Source organism: Triturus cristatus, chromosome 7 (genome assembly GCF_964204655.1).
Source record: "Triturus cristatus chromosome 7, aTriCri1.1, whole genome shotgun sequence".
NCBI classification, from domain to species: domain Eukaryota; kingdom Metazoa; phylum Chordata; class Amphibia; order Caudata; family Salamandridae; genus Triturus; species Triturus cristatus.
In genome coordinates, this window is record NC_140590.1 from 1,192,782,695 (window position 1) to 1,192,800,697 (window position 18,003).

At 48.9% G+C, this 18,003-nt stretch overlaps 1 protein-coding gene across 7 annotated transcripts in view; it reads right to left on the reverse strand.

Annotated features, from left to right (window-relative positions):
- LOC146811566 (telomerase protein component 1-like) overlaps positions 1–18,003 on the reverse strand; it is a 1,575,504-nt gene that overhangs the window by 316,791 nt on the left and 1,240,710 nt on the right. For all 7 annotated transcript variants that reach the window (XR_014966741.1, XM_085618541.1, XM_085618539.1 and 4 more), the window contains one exon: positions 14,747–14,879. Coding sequence is in view for 6 of the 7 variants with exons in the window: in XM_085618541.1 (XP_085474667.1) it covers positions 14,747–14,879 (133 nt within the window). In the remaining variant the exon portion in view is untranslated. The remainder of the gene's footprint in view (positions 1–14,746; positions 14,880–18,003) is intronic.

Sequence of the window (18,003 nt, forward strand, 5' to 3'; positions counted from 1 at the left end):
GACATGTGGCAGTGGGTAAGTACCATTTATTTAAATTTGATTTATTTACATTGTTAGTGTAGTTTTATTGTGGGTGGAAGGAGGCGTTGTTATTATGGTCTTTTGGATGGAGGGGTGTTTTATTAAGGGCTTTTAGAGGGAGTAGGTGTTTTCTTTGGGTTTTTTGGAAGCATGGTGGCATTTTGTTCACCCCACCACTTTCAAAGGTTGCCAGCCGCCCAGTTTAAATTCCCCTTTGCTTTGGGCCCAAGCTGGAATAAAAAAAAAAACAAATGCTTCTTAACTTATTTTCAAACAGTTCACCTTGCACTTTTTCCAAAATCGCTTGAAGTGCCTTCTTGGATGACACTTCAACACAATTTATGTCACCTGTTGTCTGGAGGTAATGGTATTCTCAGGATAAACGTGCAGAATCTCAGAAGGCAAAATAGGGACAGAGTACTACATATACCAACTGGGTTCCATGTCTTTCTCAAATAAAACCTAATATATGGTAATAAATGTGGATGAACTAGGGACAAGAGAGTTTCAAACAGAAGCAGCACAATTGTGTGACAGGAATGTGGATCTGCGATGGATAGTAATCTTGGACTGGAGCTAGTAGTCTAAAGACTTGGAGGTTGCATCAGCGCAACACAGCAACAACCTGACACCCCGGCCATGGAGTCGAAGGGTGAGCCAGCATCAGCTCTTCTTCAGTTAGAGTGCTCAGGTGCAGCAACAGTGGCACGCGATGCATTAGGCACTGACTGGGAGAGCAGCCAGAGCATGGAAGCAGCCAGCCTAGGTGCTGATGCCCCCTGTCACTGTTCTCACACCAATACCTACACCCATCAGTCCAGTACACCTGAGGTGAGACATGAGTGCTCGTGCCTGGGGCCATTCGGTGGTAAGACAAGAACCTCTGACCATCTAGCGGCTTGTACGTTTGGTTCCCTGCTTTCTGCACTTACATCTTGGAAATCCATTATCTGAAGCCGCCAAGGGGAAGCATTATAGAAGTGATACGCACACCCAGCTAGTCCTCTTGGGCTCTTTCTGTTCTTGTTTATGGTTGTGTTTCGCTTTATCAATAATTAGCCATGTTTCAACTATATCCTCATTACACCTCATGAAGGCTCGACAATTAACATTAGATAACAAGCATTTACGGCATCTCTTCATGAGAAGTCACAATGAGAAGTCACAGTTCAATCCTGCTGCAAGCCCACCACTGCTTGAATAAAACAAGAAGGCTAAAAGCTGCAAGCTACAAAGCTACTAAAGAGCCTAAAGAGGTAATGATGAAAGTGCTGACAGCGCATCAACTTCTGACAAAGTAAGCCCGGCCTTAATGGCCGTATTGCATAAACAGATGAAGGGCATAACAGACTACTTTAACCTTCCAAATTTTCAAGTGAATCAAAGAGTCCTCAATGAGGCCCCAAGGTGCCAATAAAAGGTGATAATGGAGAACAATGCAATGTGTGCTGTAAAGGTCTTTCTAATGAATATGCGCCAAGTCTGGATGATCCAGTTGACCCAAAATAAGTTAAACGCACAAGTTACTTACTTGTGTAACAATATCTCTGTAAGAGATATTAGTTTGTGATAGACTCCTTACCTTAGAATATACCCAGGTGTCAGACTGGATCCAGAAAGTTTTTGTCAGCAGTACCCCTGCACGTCGGTAGGTGTCGTTGTGCGGCTCCGACTACATCGCTGGCATCGTAGCCACCGAAAAGACGTTGTCGGAGCTACTTAGACGCGCGCGGACGTCAGTTCTTTCTTTTTCCGCACCACCAAGCGCAGATCCGAGAGAGAGCGGCACTCCTAGTTACTATATTAACTTGGTTTCTGAGAACTTATTTCTCTTGTTTTGTCGAGTACTCGACTCCTGGTGCAGTAGGGATGCCTGGGTTTAAGTCCTGTAGGACCTGCCGACGGAACATGTCGGTGGCGGACCCGCACGTGTGGCTCTTCTGCTTGGGGCACGCCCATGACCCCGAGGCGTGCCCCGATTGTCGGGTCATGGCGCCGAAAGCTTTGTGGGAGCGTTCCCGAAAGTTGTTGGAGGCCCGGCAATCTGTTCCGTGCCAATCAAGGCCCCGCTCCCATGGGAGGTCGAGGGATCGGTCGCGGAGCCGACACCACCGCTCGTCGGACGCAGAACTGCTGACATTGTACGTTTTCTTCAGTGGCGAATAGATCTAACCAAGGTTATCCCCACTGCTGAAAGAGACTTTGTGCCACCTCTGAGTGAAAATGCCATTTTGGATCCAGCATGCAACTGCAGCGGAGTTAGTCTGCCCTAGCGTTTAGGGTACCTGCCAGATGTTGAACTACCAAGGAAATGCCTTGATGTTCCAGCCATGTCCAGAGATGCAGAGCCTCCCGACATAGGGTCCACGACCCCACCCCGCCCTGCTTGTTGCAGTACCACATGGCGGTGGTGTTGTCTGTGAACACCTGCACTACTCTCCCCTTGACAGAGGGAAGGAATGCTTTCAGTGCCAGTAGGATCGCCCTGAGCTCCAAAAGGTTGATATGGAGCTTGATCTCTGCCGGAGACCAGAGGCCTCTGATCTCCACCTCTCCCATGTGGAATCCCAGGAGGGACGCATCCGTCACCACTGTGTGCTCCGATTGGGGAAGGGAGAGGGATCTGCCGCTGACCCAATGCTGGTCCGTGAGCCACCACTGCAAGTCCTGTGCAGTGCCCTCCGAGATCTGGACGTAGTGGGACAGGTTTCCCCGATGCTGCTTCCACTGGAACTGCAGGTCCCACTGCAGAGCCCGCATATGCCATCTGGCATGATTGATCAGCAGGATGCAGGAGGCCATGAGGCCCAGCAGCCTCAGGGTCTTCCTGACCGAAACCCAGGACCAGGGCCGAAAGATCGGAATCATAGCCCGAATGTCCCGGACTCGCTGTTCGGGAGGATAAACCCGAACCTGTGCCGTATCCAAAACCGCTCCAATGAAGAGGAGCTTCTGAGAGGGAATCAGGTGCGACTTCGGCACGTTGATGGAAAACCCCAGCAAATGCAGGAGGTCGGCCGTAGTCTGGAGGTGGGAGATGACTGCCTTGGGCAAGCCCGCCTTAAAGAGCCAGTCGTCGAGATAGAGGAAGACTGAAACCCCTGATCTGCGCAGATGAGCTGCGACAACCGCCATCACTTTCATGAACATCCGAGGGGCGCTGGTAAGGCCGAAGGGGAGCACGGTGAACTGATAGTGCTCATGTCCTACTGTGATCCGTAGGTAACGCTGGTGGGCCGTCAGGATGGTGAAAATAAGCATCCTGCAAGTCCAACACTACCATCCAGTCTTGCAGGTCTAGGGCAGACAAGACCTGAGCAAGCGTGAGCATCTTGAACTTCTCCTTCCAGAGGAAGCGATTGACGTTCCGGAGGTCTAAGATAGGACGCAGGCCCTTGTCCTTCTTTGGAACCAAGAAGTAGAGGGAGTAACAACCACGACCTACTTCTGGTGTCGGAACGCGCTCGATGGCCCCCTTGGCCAAGAGGGCCGCAACTTCCTGCTGGAGAAGTGTTAAGTTATCCACCGACATGCAGTGGTACCGAGGAGGCATGGCTGGTGGGGTAGACACAAAGGGGAGGGAGTAGCCCCTTTGGACTATCTGTAGAACCCACCCGTCCGAAGTGATGGTGCGCCACTGGGGTAGGTGATGGCGTAGCCTGCCGCCCACCGGCGTTTGGTGGGCCTGAAACATCGGACTAGGAAGGTTCTGAGGCAGTGGTGGATTAGCCTGCCCGCTGGCCCCGGGACCCACCGCGGCGCACCGGGGCCGCGGTCGGGGGGCCCACCGCGGCGGGCCCCCCGACCGCGGCTGCACTGAGACTGTGGCTGCGCAGGCCGGCAGTTCTGAAAGGAACGCGTTTGGGCGCCTCGACCCTGACCTCGAAAGGAGCGAAAAGCAGACCCCGAGGGAGTGCGCGTGGTGGCGAGACCCAAAGACTGGGCCGTAGCCCGAGAGTCTGTAAACGTTCCAAGGTGCTATCCGCCTTGTCACCAAAGAGGCGTGTGCCATCAAAGGGCATCTCCACAAAGTGTTCTGGACATCCCAGAAGAAGCCAGTAGTCAAGTGTAACCGTTGTGGAAAGTGCCCTGCCGAGGGAGTCGGCCATGTCAAGACCACAACGGATAGTGAATTTAGCAGCGTCTCTACCCTCGGTAATGGCCCCAACATTGTACAACTATTTTAAAGTAACTCCAATTAGAGGAGGCAAAAAACCAAAATCATAAAGAATATAAAGCAATTCTTGTTTTTAGTGTATATATTACAGTTAGAATCTATCTAAAATGTGACCACCATCAACGTGTTTCACAATATTTAATTTCTTCATCCATGCGAAAAACAAAGTAAAATCAAATATATAACCATATGTCATAAGAATATATTTGTATATCACACAGTTAATTATTAACTTATTTCAACTTGAGCCAGCAGAAAACAACACATCTAACAGCAGCTGCTAGAGAAGAGTACCTTATAAAGACTTGAGAATACAATTGTCTCTTCGCAAACCCCGGTCAGGTGTTAGATACTCTTGTTGAAAATAGTCTCATGTGTAGTTTTGTAGAAAGTTATCAGAGTAGTCCAACCCTTCAAATAACGTACGAGTTACTTACCTTCGGTAACGATGTATCTGGTAGAGACTATTCTAGCCGCAGATTCCTTCACGTAGAATTATCTCCAGACATGAGACTGGATCCGGAAAACTTTTGGCACAGCATCCCTGCGCACCGGGGGCGGGGCGACATCACGCAACTCCGCCCAGGCGTCGTCCGCATACGTGACGTCAGCGAGGTCACATAAGACCCGCCCCGGCGTGCCTACGTCAGTTTTCTTCAGAGAACTTTTCCGCACCACAACGCGGAATCACCAGATAAAAAACTGTGGGAGCATGGGAACAGTGTGCGAAGAGGAGAAAAGTTGGAAAGAAACGGTGACTAACACCACCACCAGGGTAGTGGCAACACTGCAGACCCCAAGGGCAGGGAAAGGAGAAAGAAGAAGAACAAGCACTAACCTGCACAACCACCCTGCCCATACAGACAACCACCCATCCCTGTGCCCCGAGGGGAAGAACAGGCATAAGTCATGGCACACGGAGGAAGCCCACCCCACTCATCCTGAGCAAGGAAGGGGACCAGTCCCAAGACGGACAGGGACAACGAACCACCAAGCCACCCCAACCTACAGGGCAACCACCCTCAAGGGCAAGACATGGCCAGAGGACCCTCAAACAGAGGACAGCAATGGAAGGGAGGGGAGGGAGGACAAGGATACCCCCCCCCCCCATACCTGGAGTAGCCAGAGCAGCAGAGCACCAGCGCACTGAAACCCCATCCTCCAAAGAATCAGGGGAGGAAGGAACCGCCCCCAGCCGGAGCCACCTGTCAAGAACAAGGAAGACACTCACAGGAAACACAGCCCCCACCGGGAGGCGAGTACCAAAGACCAACCCAAGGGTCCTCGCAGAATAGGGGAGGAAGGGCGGGCCGTGAAGGAATCTGCGGCTAGAATGTTCTCTACCAGATACATCGTTACCGAAGGCTAGTAACTCGTACATCTGATAGAGGCTACTAGCCGCAGATTCCTTCACATAGAATAGATACCCCAGCAATACCCCCAGGGAAGGAGGGTCTGCGAAAGGACCCCATCAGCCAATGCAGAGCAGAGGGCCCCACAGGGGACCAGATCTGTGGACTAGGTAGAATCTCGCCCCTGCCAGGCCAAGGGAACCCCCACGAGCAGAATCCCAAAGACCCCAAGGGGATGTAGGAGGGAAAGAAGGCTGAAGAGGCTCGCACACCCACAGCAGAGGAACCAAGGGCAAGGGCTGAGAGGACGAAGCCCCGCACTCCCCCCACAAGGCAGCACAGCTTCTGTCGAATGCCAAGACAGGAAGACGGAAGAAGAAGAAGAAGCCTAGAGAGCCAAGGAAACTAGGGAGAAGAAGGCAAGCACACTTCAGATGGAGAGCAGCCTGTCAGCCAGAACAATGCCGGCAGTCAAGGCCAGAAACAGCTCGAGGCCCCAGGAAGACCAAGTAGGCAACGCCTAGTAAGGGACATCCCAGACCGCAGAATGGAAGCAGGGAGAGAAGGAGAGGCCCGGGCCACCACCACCACGAGTGGCCGCACACACGACCTCAGGAAGCAAAGCAACCTACGGAAACACCTAGGAGAACAGGTACCCGAAGGCGACCAGAACCCTCCAGCAGAGCACAAGCCATATGACAGCTACCATAGCCCCACATAGGGCACGTGAAGTCCCAATATATGGGAACCCTCTTTGGAAGAACTTCCGCAGCAGAGGAAGAAACAAAAGAACCACGGGGAAAAAAACATCCCCGCAACAGGCTTGACAGCAGCCCAAGCAAAGCAGAAGGCCCAATCTCAGGGCCAAGTCTGCGCAACAACTCCTGCAGAACTCACACACAACAACAAGGGGCCGTCCAGCAGCCAACAATGCCAAAGTCCCAAGGAAGGACGTAATCGGCCAGAAAAACATACTCCACAACCATAACGGCCGGCCTAGGAAGACCTAAAGGCAACCCTAACTCAGAAGTCACTGAGGAGGGGACGGAGGAGGAGGAGGAGAACGGAGCCCTGCCAAGAGCCTCTGGATGGCGGAGTCGGCCGGGGCATGAAACAACAGACTGCCATCAAATGGGAGATCGATGAGCCTCTCCCGAATATTTTCGGGGAAGACGCCGTCCCGAAGCCAAGCATGGCGACGGAGAGCGACTAAGGAAGCCATGCCCCAGCCCAGCGCCTCAGAAACGGCTAGAACGGAGAGGAGAATAAACGCCGCAAGCTCCTGGCCATCCAACGCATGATGCCGCAAATCCACCTCAGCAGACTCCTGGGACGCTGCAGACCCCAGAGACTCAGCCGAGTCCCACAAACAGGAGGAGGCCCTAGCCAGCACACACAAGGTGTTAAGGGCCCGCAGGGCTGCGCTGGTCGAGGCAAAAATGTGGCATCCCCAAGTGTCCATCTAGTGGGCATCCCTGGACGGTGGAGCCAACAGGGGCAGCAGGGAGGGAAAAGCAATACGGAGAAGGGGACTGGCGGCTGAGGGGTGAATGGACAGGCATGCCGGGTCACGCGGCGTCGGAAGGTGCTGATGCAGAAGATGCGGAGGCACCGGGTCCCCGGAGGCAGGACGCCTCCAAGCCCCTGTCGAGGCAGAAAGGAGCAAACCTTCAAAGGGAAGCAAGATTTCCCTCCCACCAGAGCCAAGGTGGAGGACCTCCAACAGATGGTCCGCCGGAAAGTGAACCACCGGGTCACCCATGCATAGGATGGCCACAGCCGTGGACACCGCGTGAGTTAAGGCCGCACCCGCATCCGTAGGGCCCAGCGGTGGAGAAAGCAACTCCTCTGTGGGCGACGGCTGCAAACTAAGGCGGCCGTCCCCGAGGCCAAGCGGGGTGGGCAAGGGCCAGACCTGGAATTCAGGAGGTGCCAAAGAATGAGGGACTTGCCGCTCCTCCGACGGACACCCCTGCCGCAGAAAGGGCGGGGAGCCACCCTTCGACGCCAGTGAAAAAGATACCACACGGCGACCAGTCTCTGGGGAGGATGACACCAAAATGCATCCTGCCTCGGGAGAAGGAGCATCCGAAGACGAATCCTCCGTACGACCCCTCCGCGGAGCCGTGGAGTCCGCCGCTTGAGGCAGGACACCGGCGCCATCCGGCATAGACGAGCAAGGGACCTCCAAGTCACCCCGCACCGGAGACCGTAGAGGGGACCGGAGTAGAGCTGGAGCCACACTGACCCCGGAGCGGCGCCGAGAGGGCGCCGGCCCGACCCCACCGAGGCAACCACCTGCGTGGGGGAACAGGATGGGCCCGGGGAGGGGCCCGAAGCCCTCCGCCGGCCGCAGCCCAGAAGGAGGCGAAGGTCGCCCGGCAACCCCTGTGGCGTCGCCAAGGATGAGACAACCTCCGATTCGCCTTCCGAGGCAGCCGCCTGTGAGGAGGTACGAGAGGGGCCCGGAGAAGGACGAGGAGTCTGCCCCCAACTTCAACCCGGAGCAGGACGAGGAGGGGCCACTGACCCCTGTGGCTCCGCACGGTCCAGCTGCTGCCAGCGCCATAGTGGCGTCACCTCGGCCTTAGACAGGACCACCCTGCCGAGGGACCGAGAGGGGCTCTAGGATGCGACCCGAGCCCCAGCGACCTCCCGCGACACCACAGGGACCCCCGTGGGGGTTTGTGGCGATACAGAGATGCCGTGGCCTGATGGAGGTGCCCCAGAGGAGCCGCACCCCAACAGCACCACATCCTCCAAGCCTGGATCCGACACAGTCTGCGCCGGGGCCCGGAGCCACCGGCGGCGGCGTGGAGGAGGCGAGGGATCAGCCGACACCCCAGGAGGGGAAGGAGGAGGAGACGCCAGCGAGGCCTGCAAAGCCGCCACGTAAGTCTCCATCTGGACTCTCGATGCCCCAACACCGGGAAACGGTGGATAGAACGACACGCGGGGCCGCATCACCCACGGAGAGTCCACGGCCCCGGTAGGCCGAGAACCAGCCCCCGGGGACGAACTGCGAAACGTACCCACCAGGGAGCGTCGCTCACGTGACATCAGAGAAAGGCGAGGACGATGACCACGACCGGACCTGAAGCCGTCCGCCGGAGCAGACCGAGGGGAGGACGTCGACCTGGAGAGACGCGCAGAGAGAAGTTTCATTTGGCGCTCCAGCTGCGACTTCGGCTTCAACTTTTGGCATGCCGCACAATCCGAGGTGCCGTGATCCTCCCCCAAACACCACACGCAAATGAGGTGAGGGTCCGTCGCCGACATAAGACGCCCACAAAACGTGCACGTTTTAAAGCCAGAAGGCATTCGCACACTGCTCCCACCAAAAAAGAATGGAATAAAGAGGGGCCTTAAACAGGCCCGCAGCACGGAACGGATCCACATTGCACGCGGCAAAGGAAACAAGCATTAGAAATGCAATAGGTCTCGCTTTTTTTAAGTTAGAGCTATTGACATTGTAAATGGCAATGTTTTTTACCTACCAAGGGAGGAGGGAGGGAGCAGTGGGGAGCTGACTGCCAAAATGCTCTCTAAGAGAGTGATTGGCCAAAAGTAAACCAAACAAGCCGAGCCTTTAAAAACAAGAAACAGAGTTGCACTATACACATGAATAAAAACATTATCACGAATGATGACAGTTTGCAGCGTACATTACATGCCAATCTCAAGCGAGATTAAAAAAAAGTTAGAAATTGAAAAATGAACGGCTACTGAAGCTGGTTGTCAGTACGACCAGGAAAGGATGACAGAGTGAAAATGAGGAGCCTGGATTGATTTGGCACAAATGTCAGTGGCAGGGATCGCACTGATTTAATGTACTAAAACCACTTCCCCACTTACTTTGCAGCACTGAAGTTCAAAGCTAATGTAAACACAGACTCTATTGCCGTTCTGAGTTGCAGTCCAAGGCATGAAAGGACCGCTGTCCAAAGAAAACACACCCTACTCTGCTTACTGCATGACTCCAAAGGAAAAGAAACAAGAAGAAACACGGCACACGGATGTGGATGGTTTGGCCCCAGGGGCACCGAAGAGTGCACAAAGAACATAGGAGCCCACAAGGAGGTCCTTGCTTGTCACCCGGTGAAACGGTGGAGTGCACGCTCATTGTTTGCCTGCTTATATCAGTCTAAACTTGTATTTATCGGAAAATACTGATTGAGGGAGTGGGAAAAGTACTATATATCATGCATAGCTGCAGGGTTTGAGATTGCTATGTGTGGCATTTTCATAACAAGTGTAATTATGAGTGACATTTCAACAACTATAAGTGACACTTTCTTGCGAGTAAAATCAAGCAATGAAGACGAAGGAAACATATAAATAAACATATAAATAAATATCAGAAATGATACCTATTTGAACAACGTGACTGCGCAAGGAAAGGCACATTTTCATAGCATAGGAAGTCAGTGTAACAGTAGGAGATCATGACTTACTCCACAGCTGCCACGTTTTCAGATTAGTTATATATGACATTTCCATGGTTTCAATGGGCTCATGATGAATGAAACTGAGAGTGGCATTGAAAAAGCTAAAATACAAGAAACGTCAAACTATTGGGCAGTCAGAAGGTTTAAAAATTACTTGAAACTAATGCAAAACTCCCCAAAAATCGCTTTCTAAGATGACAATTATATAAAACAGTTGAGGCGCCGTTGTTCATCTCAATTAAGACAGCAAAGAACTATGTTGCAACAGCCAATATAGACTTACTGTGAAAACCACACAACAGCGCGGAATTATTTTATATCAGAAAAAATAATCACTTGAACCCAACACACCCACCTAGCCCGATAGGCCCACAAACAGACCCAAATAATTATCCCATATACTGACCTGCTGTCTCGAGACCGGGTGGCACTGGCGGCAGAACAGCAACTGAAAGAAAAGCTGCAACATCTGTGTCTCAGGGGTCAAATCATCATGGTCTCGGCTGTCTGCTGTACCCAGTGCGCGCTAACAATACCACGTGACACGAGGGCAGTAGTTTCAGCTTCAATGAAGCTCTGGGCCGGCCCGCCCGTCCAGCGCCAAATTATCTACTGCCTCACTCACGGACCGGACACACACTGTAACCGCTCCTGATGTGCTGTATCCTCTCACTGCACAGGAGTGACCCGTGCAGTGCAATTAAATAGAGCACGTCTATCTAATGCGATTTCGTAGTGCACATGCACTTTGCAGCTGCATGCTCTCTAAATGCACCGCGCACCGGGGCAACGTTACTGCAGGCACTCGGACTCCTGCTGCACCCAAGTGCGGCCCCCTGCACACTAAGCCTGGGGCTCTTGCTGCAATGCACTGATCCTGTAGGCTGGTGCCCCCGCCTCGCCGGAGACGGGGCTGCCCCTCTTAGCGTCAGCGGACCCGGGCCAGCAGGACATTAAAATGAATAAACCCCACCTCCGTTAAAAGAAGTGAAAAGAAGCCCAAGACAAGCAAACGGCGATGTTAATAAAGGCGCACAGTGAGAACTTTTTGATGCTATGATAGGTGGGAAGGGTGTACTTTAGAAGCAATGCAAAACAAGCATTTGCAATGCAATAGGTCTCGCAGTTGTTAAGAGTTTGAGCTATTGGCACTGAAAATGGCAATGCCTTTTATTTATGTGTGGGTTTTTTAAACATAAATAAAAGGCATTCTCATTTACAATGCCAATAGCTCAAACTCGTATAAATGCGAGACCTATTGCATTGCAAAGGCTTGTTTTAAAATTAGCGCCTCAGAACCTCGGCAGAGGTAGGCAGCGCTACATGAATATCACTACACTGCAATCCTATGGTGTGCAGAGAATGTTCATTGGTTTATACCACAATTAAAGTAGTATTTTTGGCACATGCACATATATAAATGCGAATATGTTACTGAATATACAGGTCTCGTCCAATTATGGGGAGCGTTTTAAAGTCGTCGTCATAATGTATATGATCACCAACTATTGTCCAATATTAAGCAAACCTTGAGCATAAATATTTAAGCCAATTATCCATGAGGGTGAACCCGGCTGTGGAGGAATGATGCATCTCTCATCTGTCACTCGTGGCTGCGTGCTCAGGAGTTGTGTATCGTATTTATTTCTGTACCAGGAGCGTTCTTTTCTAGCCCTTAAAAGACCAAAAATCCCACCCAACAAAAACAATGCGCCACAAAGTGAGTCGGGGTGCCACAGTGGGGCTCGGGTGCACACAGGGCTCGCGCCTGCCGGTGCAGTGCTTCCGCTGCCCGCCTCCAGCGCGTGCATGCAACGGAGATTTCACCTGCACGTTATGTGAGGTTTATGTTAATCTGTTAATCGTGAAAAACAAATTTCACCGGGTGCAATTAAAAGCGATTAAAAGCATACTGAGGTTTTGACTGTAGATAATCTGTGGTTAAATTAACTCAAACACATGTGAGTTAGAGCACGTACCTGCCTGAAATTATGGGCCATTGAGGCAGGTACAGGCCAAATCATGGAAAAAGATGGAGTGAGGCAAAGAGGCATTCATTCTGGGTGCAGACAGCAGGGACTGTTCCTCTCATCAAACTTACTCACATAAATTACCAATTTTTACATAAATAATAAATCGTTTTAGAGCGCCAACCATCACTTTTTCCTCGAAGTACTTTACATTTATTGTAAAGATATGTAAAGATACAATATTCCTCAGATATTGCCCCAAAAAGCATGAAAGGCTGAAATGTCTTTGCCGGGCGGCTAACTCGTGTTCTCCACCTACGCAGGCTCAAGGCGCAGTCATCGTTTTTCTTCAATAAGGTCCAAGTCAGATAAAATGTGTGTATTTATTTATTTATTTTTTGCTCGAGAGGTCATTCGTTTTCATTATACTTTCCATATCTCTGGTACTAAAAAAGGGTTATGCCGTTTTGCGGGTATGAGGTTTGCGCATTCTTATATTTAAAAGATTACTTTATTTTCTCTTTGTAACGAAGGAGTTAGTTTTAAAATGCACACACTTTTTTGTGTAATAAAAATAAGTTATTTAATTGTTGGCACTTGGTAATTCTTTAGGAAAGGGTGTTTTTATTTTTGTTGCGGGGTTTTGAGGAAATCATTATTTATTTTTTTAAATAACATTAACGGGCATTATTATGTTGATGCTCCTTGCGTGTTTCATGGCAAGATCCAAAGCATTTGTTTAAGTTGTCCATGACCGGCCCAAACTATGCAGTTATGTATATATTTTTAACAAATATTACATTATACAGGAATTTAGCATGACGAGGTAGCGCCTCTTTGTAAGATGCTTAGCTTTAGCTATGTACAAAGTGTACAGTGAGTGAGGGCCTGCAATTAGGCGCCGCGCTCGCTTGGCAGAAGCCAGAGCTATTTAATCTCAAACACGCAGTGGAGCCCGTGTTTTCCAGCGATGTCAATGAAAACACGCTCCTGCAATGGAGTGCTTGCTATGGTCTAAACATGGGACCATCTAACCCTGCGGCATCTCCCGGAGCGTGGTGAAGTGTCACCTCCAGGTCAATGCACCATGGACAAATGTAGCCTCCTCAGAGTGGGGTCAGCCAACCATAAACCCTGGTGAGGGTCTGATCACAGCACATGCATGAAGAAAGAAGGGACAAGTCACCTAAAACAACAAGCGCGAAACTGAAAGCGATCGCGATCAAACATCAAAGCGGCCCTGTATTCAAATGTATTTAAAGCGCCCGCGAAACACTTCAAAGCGACCGTGTGGCCCGCGAAAGTGAAAGCAAACGAGTGCTTTCAGGCCTCCAAATGGTGCGCGCGCCCGGACGGCGCACATGCACTGTATTTGGAGGCCTGAAAAGCCACTGTTTGCACTTCCAAAACTCGCTTACTATAAGTCTCGCCAGAGCAGCACTAAAGCGCTGTCTCAGACGAGACCTAAAAACTGACCTAGGCGCGCCGGGGCAGGTCTTATGTGATCTCGCTGATGTCACGTACGCGGACGACGCCAGGGCGGAGTCGCGTGATGTCACCCCGCCCCCGGCACGCAGGGATGCTGTGGCAAAAGTTTCCGGATCCAGTCTCACGCCTGGGGATAATTCTACGTGAAGGAATCTGCGGCTAGTAGTCTCTATCAGATAGTAACTTTATTGATGTGTAGTGGCAGAATTTCAAGAGTTAGTTCCTTCAGCGCCAACTCCAAAGATGATATTCAATATCTTTGAAGAGATTCCATGTCTCAAATTCAAAATCTGGAATTCCTTTACCATCGGTGGGAAAGGAGGCTACCAAAATGCATCTCACTTTTCTTGCTCTCACTGTCCAAACTTCGAAACTGGTCCTCCTTACCAATAACATAAGAGGTTATTAGCTGGTTATGCAAATATTTTGGCCCATATTTTGAGTCGTTTACATAATACAGAACTAAAGATACACAATATAACTTCTCCAATTTAGCGCTCAACAGCAAGAACAGACCAATATACAAGCTCCATTGTGAGACTTAAGTTTCCCCTGATTTCAACTGATGACCAATAGAGAATATCTTTCATAGTCAAGTCCCTGAAAACATAAAAATTACCAAAATGAAAGTCAATATCCTCAAACCCCAGCCATTCAGGATCAGACCAATAGAATCAGAGATGTTGATCCGGGGTCATGACTGCCCATTTACTGTGACAAGAGATCGTAGCACATTGTACTCCCACCTGGAGGATTTCATGGACATCTGGTGCAGTATTGAGCCGTGGCAAACGGAACATAAGCACATGGCATTCCCAGGTGTTTTGATCACCCAAGTCATGAAGGGAACATGTGGGGAGACATGGGGAGGCAACATGTGGCAATTTCTTAGATGAATGTCCCCTTTAAAGCCCATGTCTTCCCATTTCTGGAATAGTCCAGCGTGAACTTGATGTGTTCGGATGGAAACTGTTTAAATGTAATTTGGTCTACTACAAAAATGGGTAGATTCCAGCAGGACACTCTGCGCAAAGGCCTGGGATTTGAGCAAACTGCTATGCCTATCTGTGTTGTAAAAAGGGAGGGCACAGAGACCAGCACATTTCACTGTTCAACATTACTAAAACGGCAAGAAGACTACTTGTAGAAAACCCAGGCTATTTTGGCCATGCTCAATACACACATTCACAAGATGATGTAAGACTGCACTTTAACCTGGCAAAGTGCAGCTCAGTCTCACGCTCACAAAGGTAGAATTACAAATAATGTTCAGCTATTCAGCTTGCGTACCTTTCTGCAGAGGTGCTTGCCAGAGTCTAAGGGAACGGTCCTCAGCCACAGTGAGGAAGAATGGGCTGTCCTTGGTGGCAGAAGCTCCACGGACTGATCCAGTATGTCCTGCATGACTCTGAAATTTCTCCACCTGGAAAAAAATGTTAATGAGAAATTAATCAAAGGAGCAATAAAAGATGTAAAAACACATGTTGCTTAATTAGAAGCTCTACACATTCATCATCTAAAGGAATACTGAAGCGAAAACAAAATCTTCAGTTCTAGGTATGGGACTTAGACAGCTCCAATTGGATATTTATTGAAAGAGTGAACTGAGGCCCAAGTGCTTTTGAGGGAGATAGGAATTAGCAGCCTCTCAAGACACTATATCCCAGCTCTCTCATGAAGCAGCACAAATGGCATACACAGGGTCCTTTGTAGGTGATGTTTAATAGAGATTGATGTAGATAACCATTTACAGCAAACTGTCTTGTTTGTGGCAGATGCACCCTGGGAAAAAATAAGAACAGTCTGATTCTCCCAGATGTTCTCTCGGTAACAGACACTGAGAACCCCAGAAGTTTCAGTCTGCGAATGCCCATCAAAGTTACACCCTCATCACAAGCTCCATTTGGACACTTTGCCTGCTGAAAGCAGACAAAATGGACGTGTTAAGTACCAGTGGAAATGGTACATTACAGCAAGCAATCGGCATAGTGATTTCAATTCTATTGCTAATTGCTACTGGGGCCCTCAGAGTTCAGCCACTCCCTGAGGGATTACAAATGGACGTGGCATTGCAACCTCCAGGGAGTAGTGAGAGGTGGGGGTTGAGAGACTGTTTCTAGTCAACTTGTAATGGGCCCCCCCGAAGGAAGTAACTAAGCATGGACATTATTTAGTGATTTGTGTAACTCAGAAATTACTTTGGTTGAAAATTGAGATTTAAAATGCAACACCATCCATTCATATCTCTTCCAACTTGTTGGAGCCAATGTCCTGTGGAGCACACAGAACCCTCAAGACTTGAGAATACATTCATTACCAGTAGAATTCCCTCCTTTGCTAGAAACTGAATATCTGGCAAGATGGATATCTGGTCACACATACTTGGTAGTAGTAACAATGGGAAGTAACAGAAACCGAAAACCAACTGCAGATTGGATACTTGGAAGCTGAGAGACCCGAGACATGGCTGGATTTCGAGCATATTACACTTTATATTTCAGAATCAATATAGAATCAGTCCATGTCCCTACAGTGTTTTGGAAGGTGTACAAGAAAGTACTCAGAGACAGGATGAGATAAGATAGCACAAAAGAAAAGAATACACTTTAGCCCTCAAGAATACAATTCTGAAGTTCGAGACAACCTTAATAGCTGATCCAACCGTTGAATAGTCTAGACTTGAGTTATGGAGGAAAGAATCTGAGAATTAAAGGCCAAAATACAGCAAACCCACACTGCATACCTATGCAAACAAAACGACATGGGGTGGGTGAAAACCTCCCAGCCTCACTAGGTCAAGCGGGAGAAAGATACAACAGATTAAAAAAATAGCACAAATTTAAAGTTACGCAATTAATAGAGAGGAAGAGATTAAAATTATTTTCCAAAACCTAGCTATCCCTATTGTGAGAAGAATGGAGAGCTTGGAAAGTGGCCTAACACTCAATAAGTCGCGGAAGTCATTAACCACATGTTAAACCCCATACCTAAACGGGTGCCAAATAGAGTTCTATAAGGGACTCTCCACAGTAGGCCCATAGTTATTGAACACGTTCAAAAAGCCCAGGAGGTGGGGACTCTGCCTTATATCACCCAATATTATTGTTAAATGTGGTGACAAAAAATCTACTCAAGATATTAGCAACAAGAATTTTAGGAGTCATAACCTCCCTGAGCCATAAAGACCAATCAGGATTCATGCTAGAACTCTCCACCAGGCTTATCCTGTGGAGAGTGCATATGTGGCTAGATATAACAAACAATATCAGAGAATCTCTTGCTGCAATATCATTACACTCAAAAAAGGCATTTGATTTCATCTACTTGCCAGACCTCTTCTTAACACTGAAGCAATTTGAATTTGGTTCAAGCTTCTGTAACTGGGTAGCTCTGCTGTATCAGACACTGACTAAAGTAGTTAAAGTCACCAGGATGATATGATCCTCATTTGCCCATGAGCAAGGCACCAGGGAGGGGTGCCTGCTCTCCCCTTTGCTTTTCACATTGGGTACTGTACCACTGGCATCCTGGGTCAGGTCAAGCAGGGATACAGAGGGGTACACCATAGAAACTGATACGCCTGGGAGAAAATCTCATATGCAGACAATGTCCGCCTCTATGCAGCAAATCCAATCGTAACCATAGTGAGGATATTCTCCTTATTTGAAAAATAAAGTTATGCAGGGCAAGAACCAAACTGGGGCAAATCAGTCATACTTAAAATTAACAACTGGAGCTTAGGAGGAGAACTGCTTTGTGGAATAAAGGCAATAAAAGGCATATTTAGATACCTAGGAATAAATACAACAGCAAAATGGATGTGTTACTTTAAAGGAGTAGTGAAAGTCAACTAAATGAATTCCACACAGATGCATGTTGGTGTCGAACTCTTCAACTTACAATACTAGGGTAGGCAGCAATCTTCCAAATATCACCTTGCTAAATTTCCGGATACAAAACACCCAATTGCCAATCCCGGAAACAGTCTTACTTTGACTAGATAGAAAAGTACGGACTTTGTTCTAGGATAGAGGTACCCCCGGGATAGCTCTTAAAATCAGTGTGCTGATCCACGCATAAAGGTGGAATAGCCCTACGTGATATAAGGGCCTATTACTGGACTTCCTAACTTCAAATCATGCCCCAAGAAATTATAACACGACAGGAACAGGCAGACATTCAATGGAAACACCGAAATACTTGCATTATATCATCAGGAGTAAAGGGAGAAATTATTTATTAGCAGAAGTGACCCTAGCTTCGGATTTATAATAGAGTGGCACGACATGAAAACCTTCCCGTAATCAGAAGAAGAATATTATATGTCAAATAGCGTAGCATATAACTACACACAGCTCAGTCAGTTCAGTTCATAAACTTTACTCGGGTAGCTTAGTACCCATAAAAGCACAGCATCATAACAAATTAAATAACAAGCGGAGAGTTTGGAAATGCATGACAATGGGAAAATTTACAATGATATAACCATAACATTTTGATTAATTAGATTACAAGTTAAAAAGAACTTCATTGGTAATAAATAAATA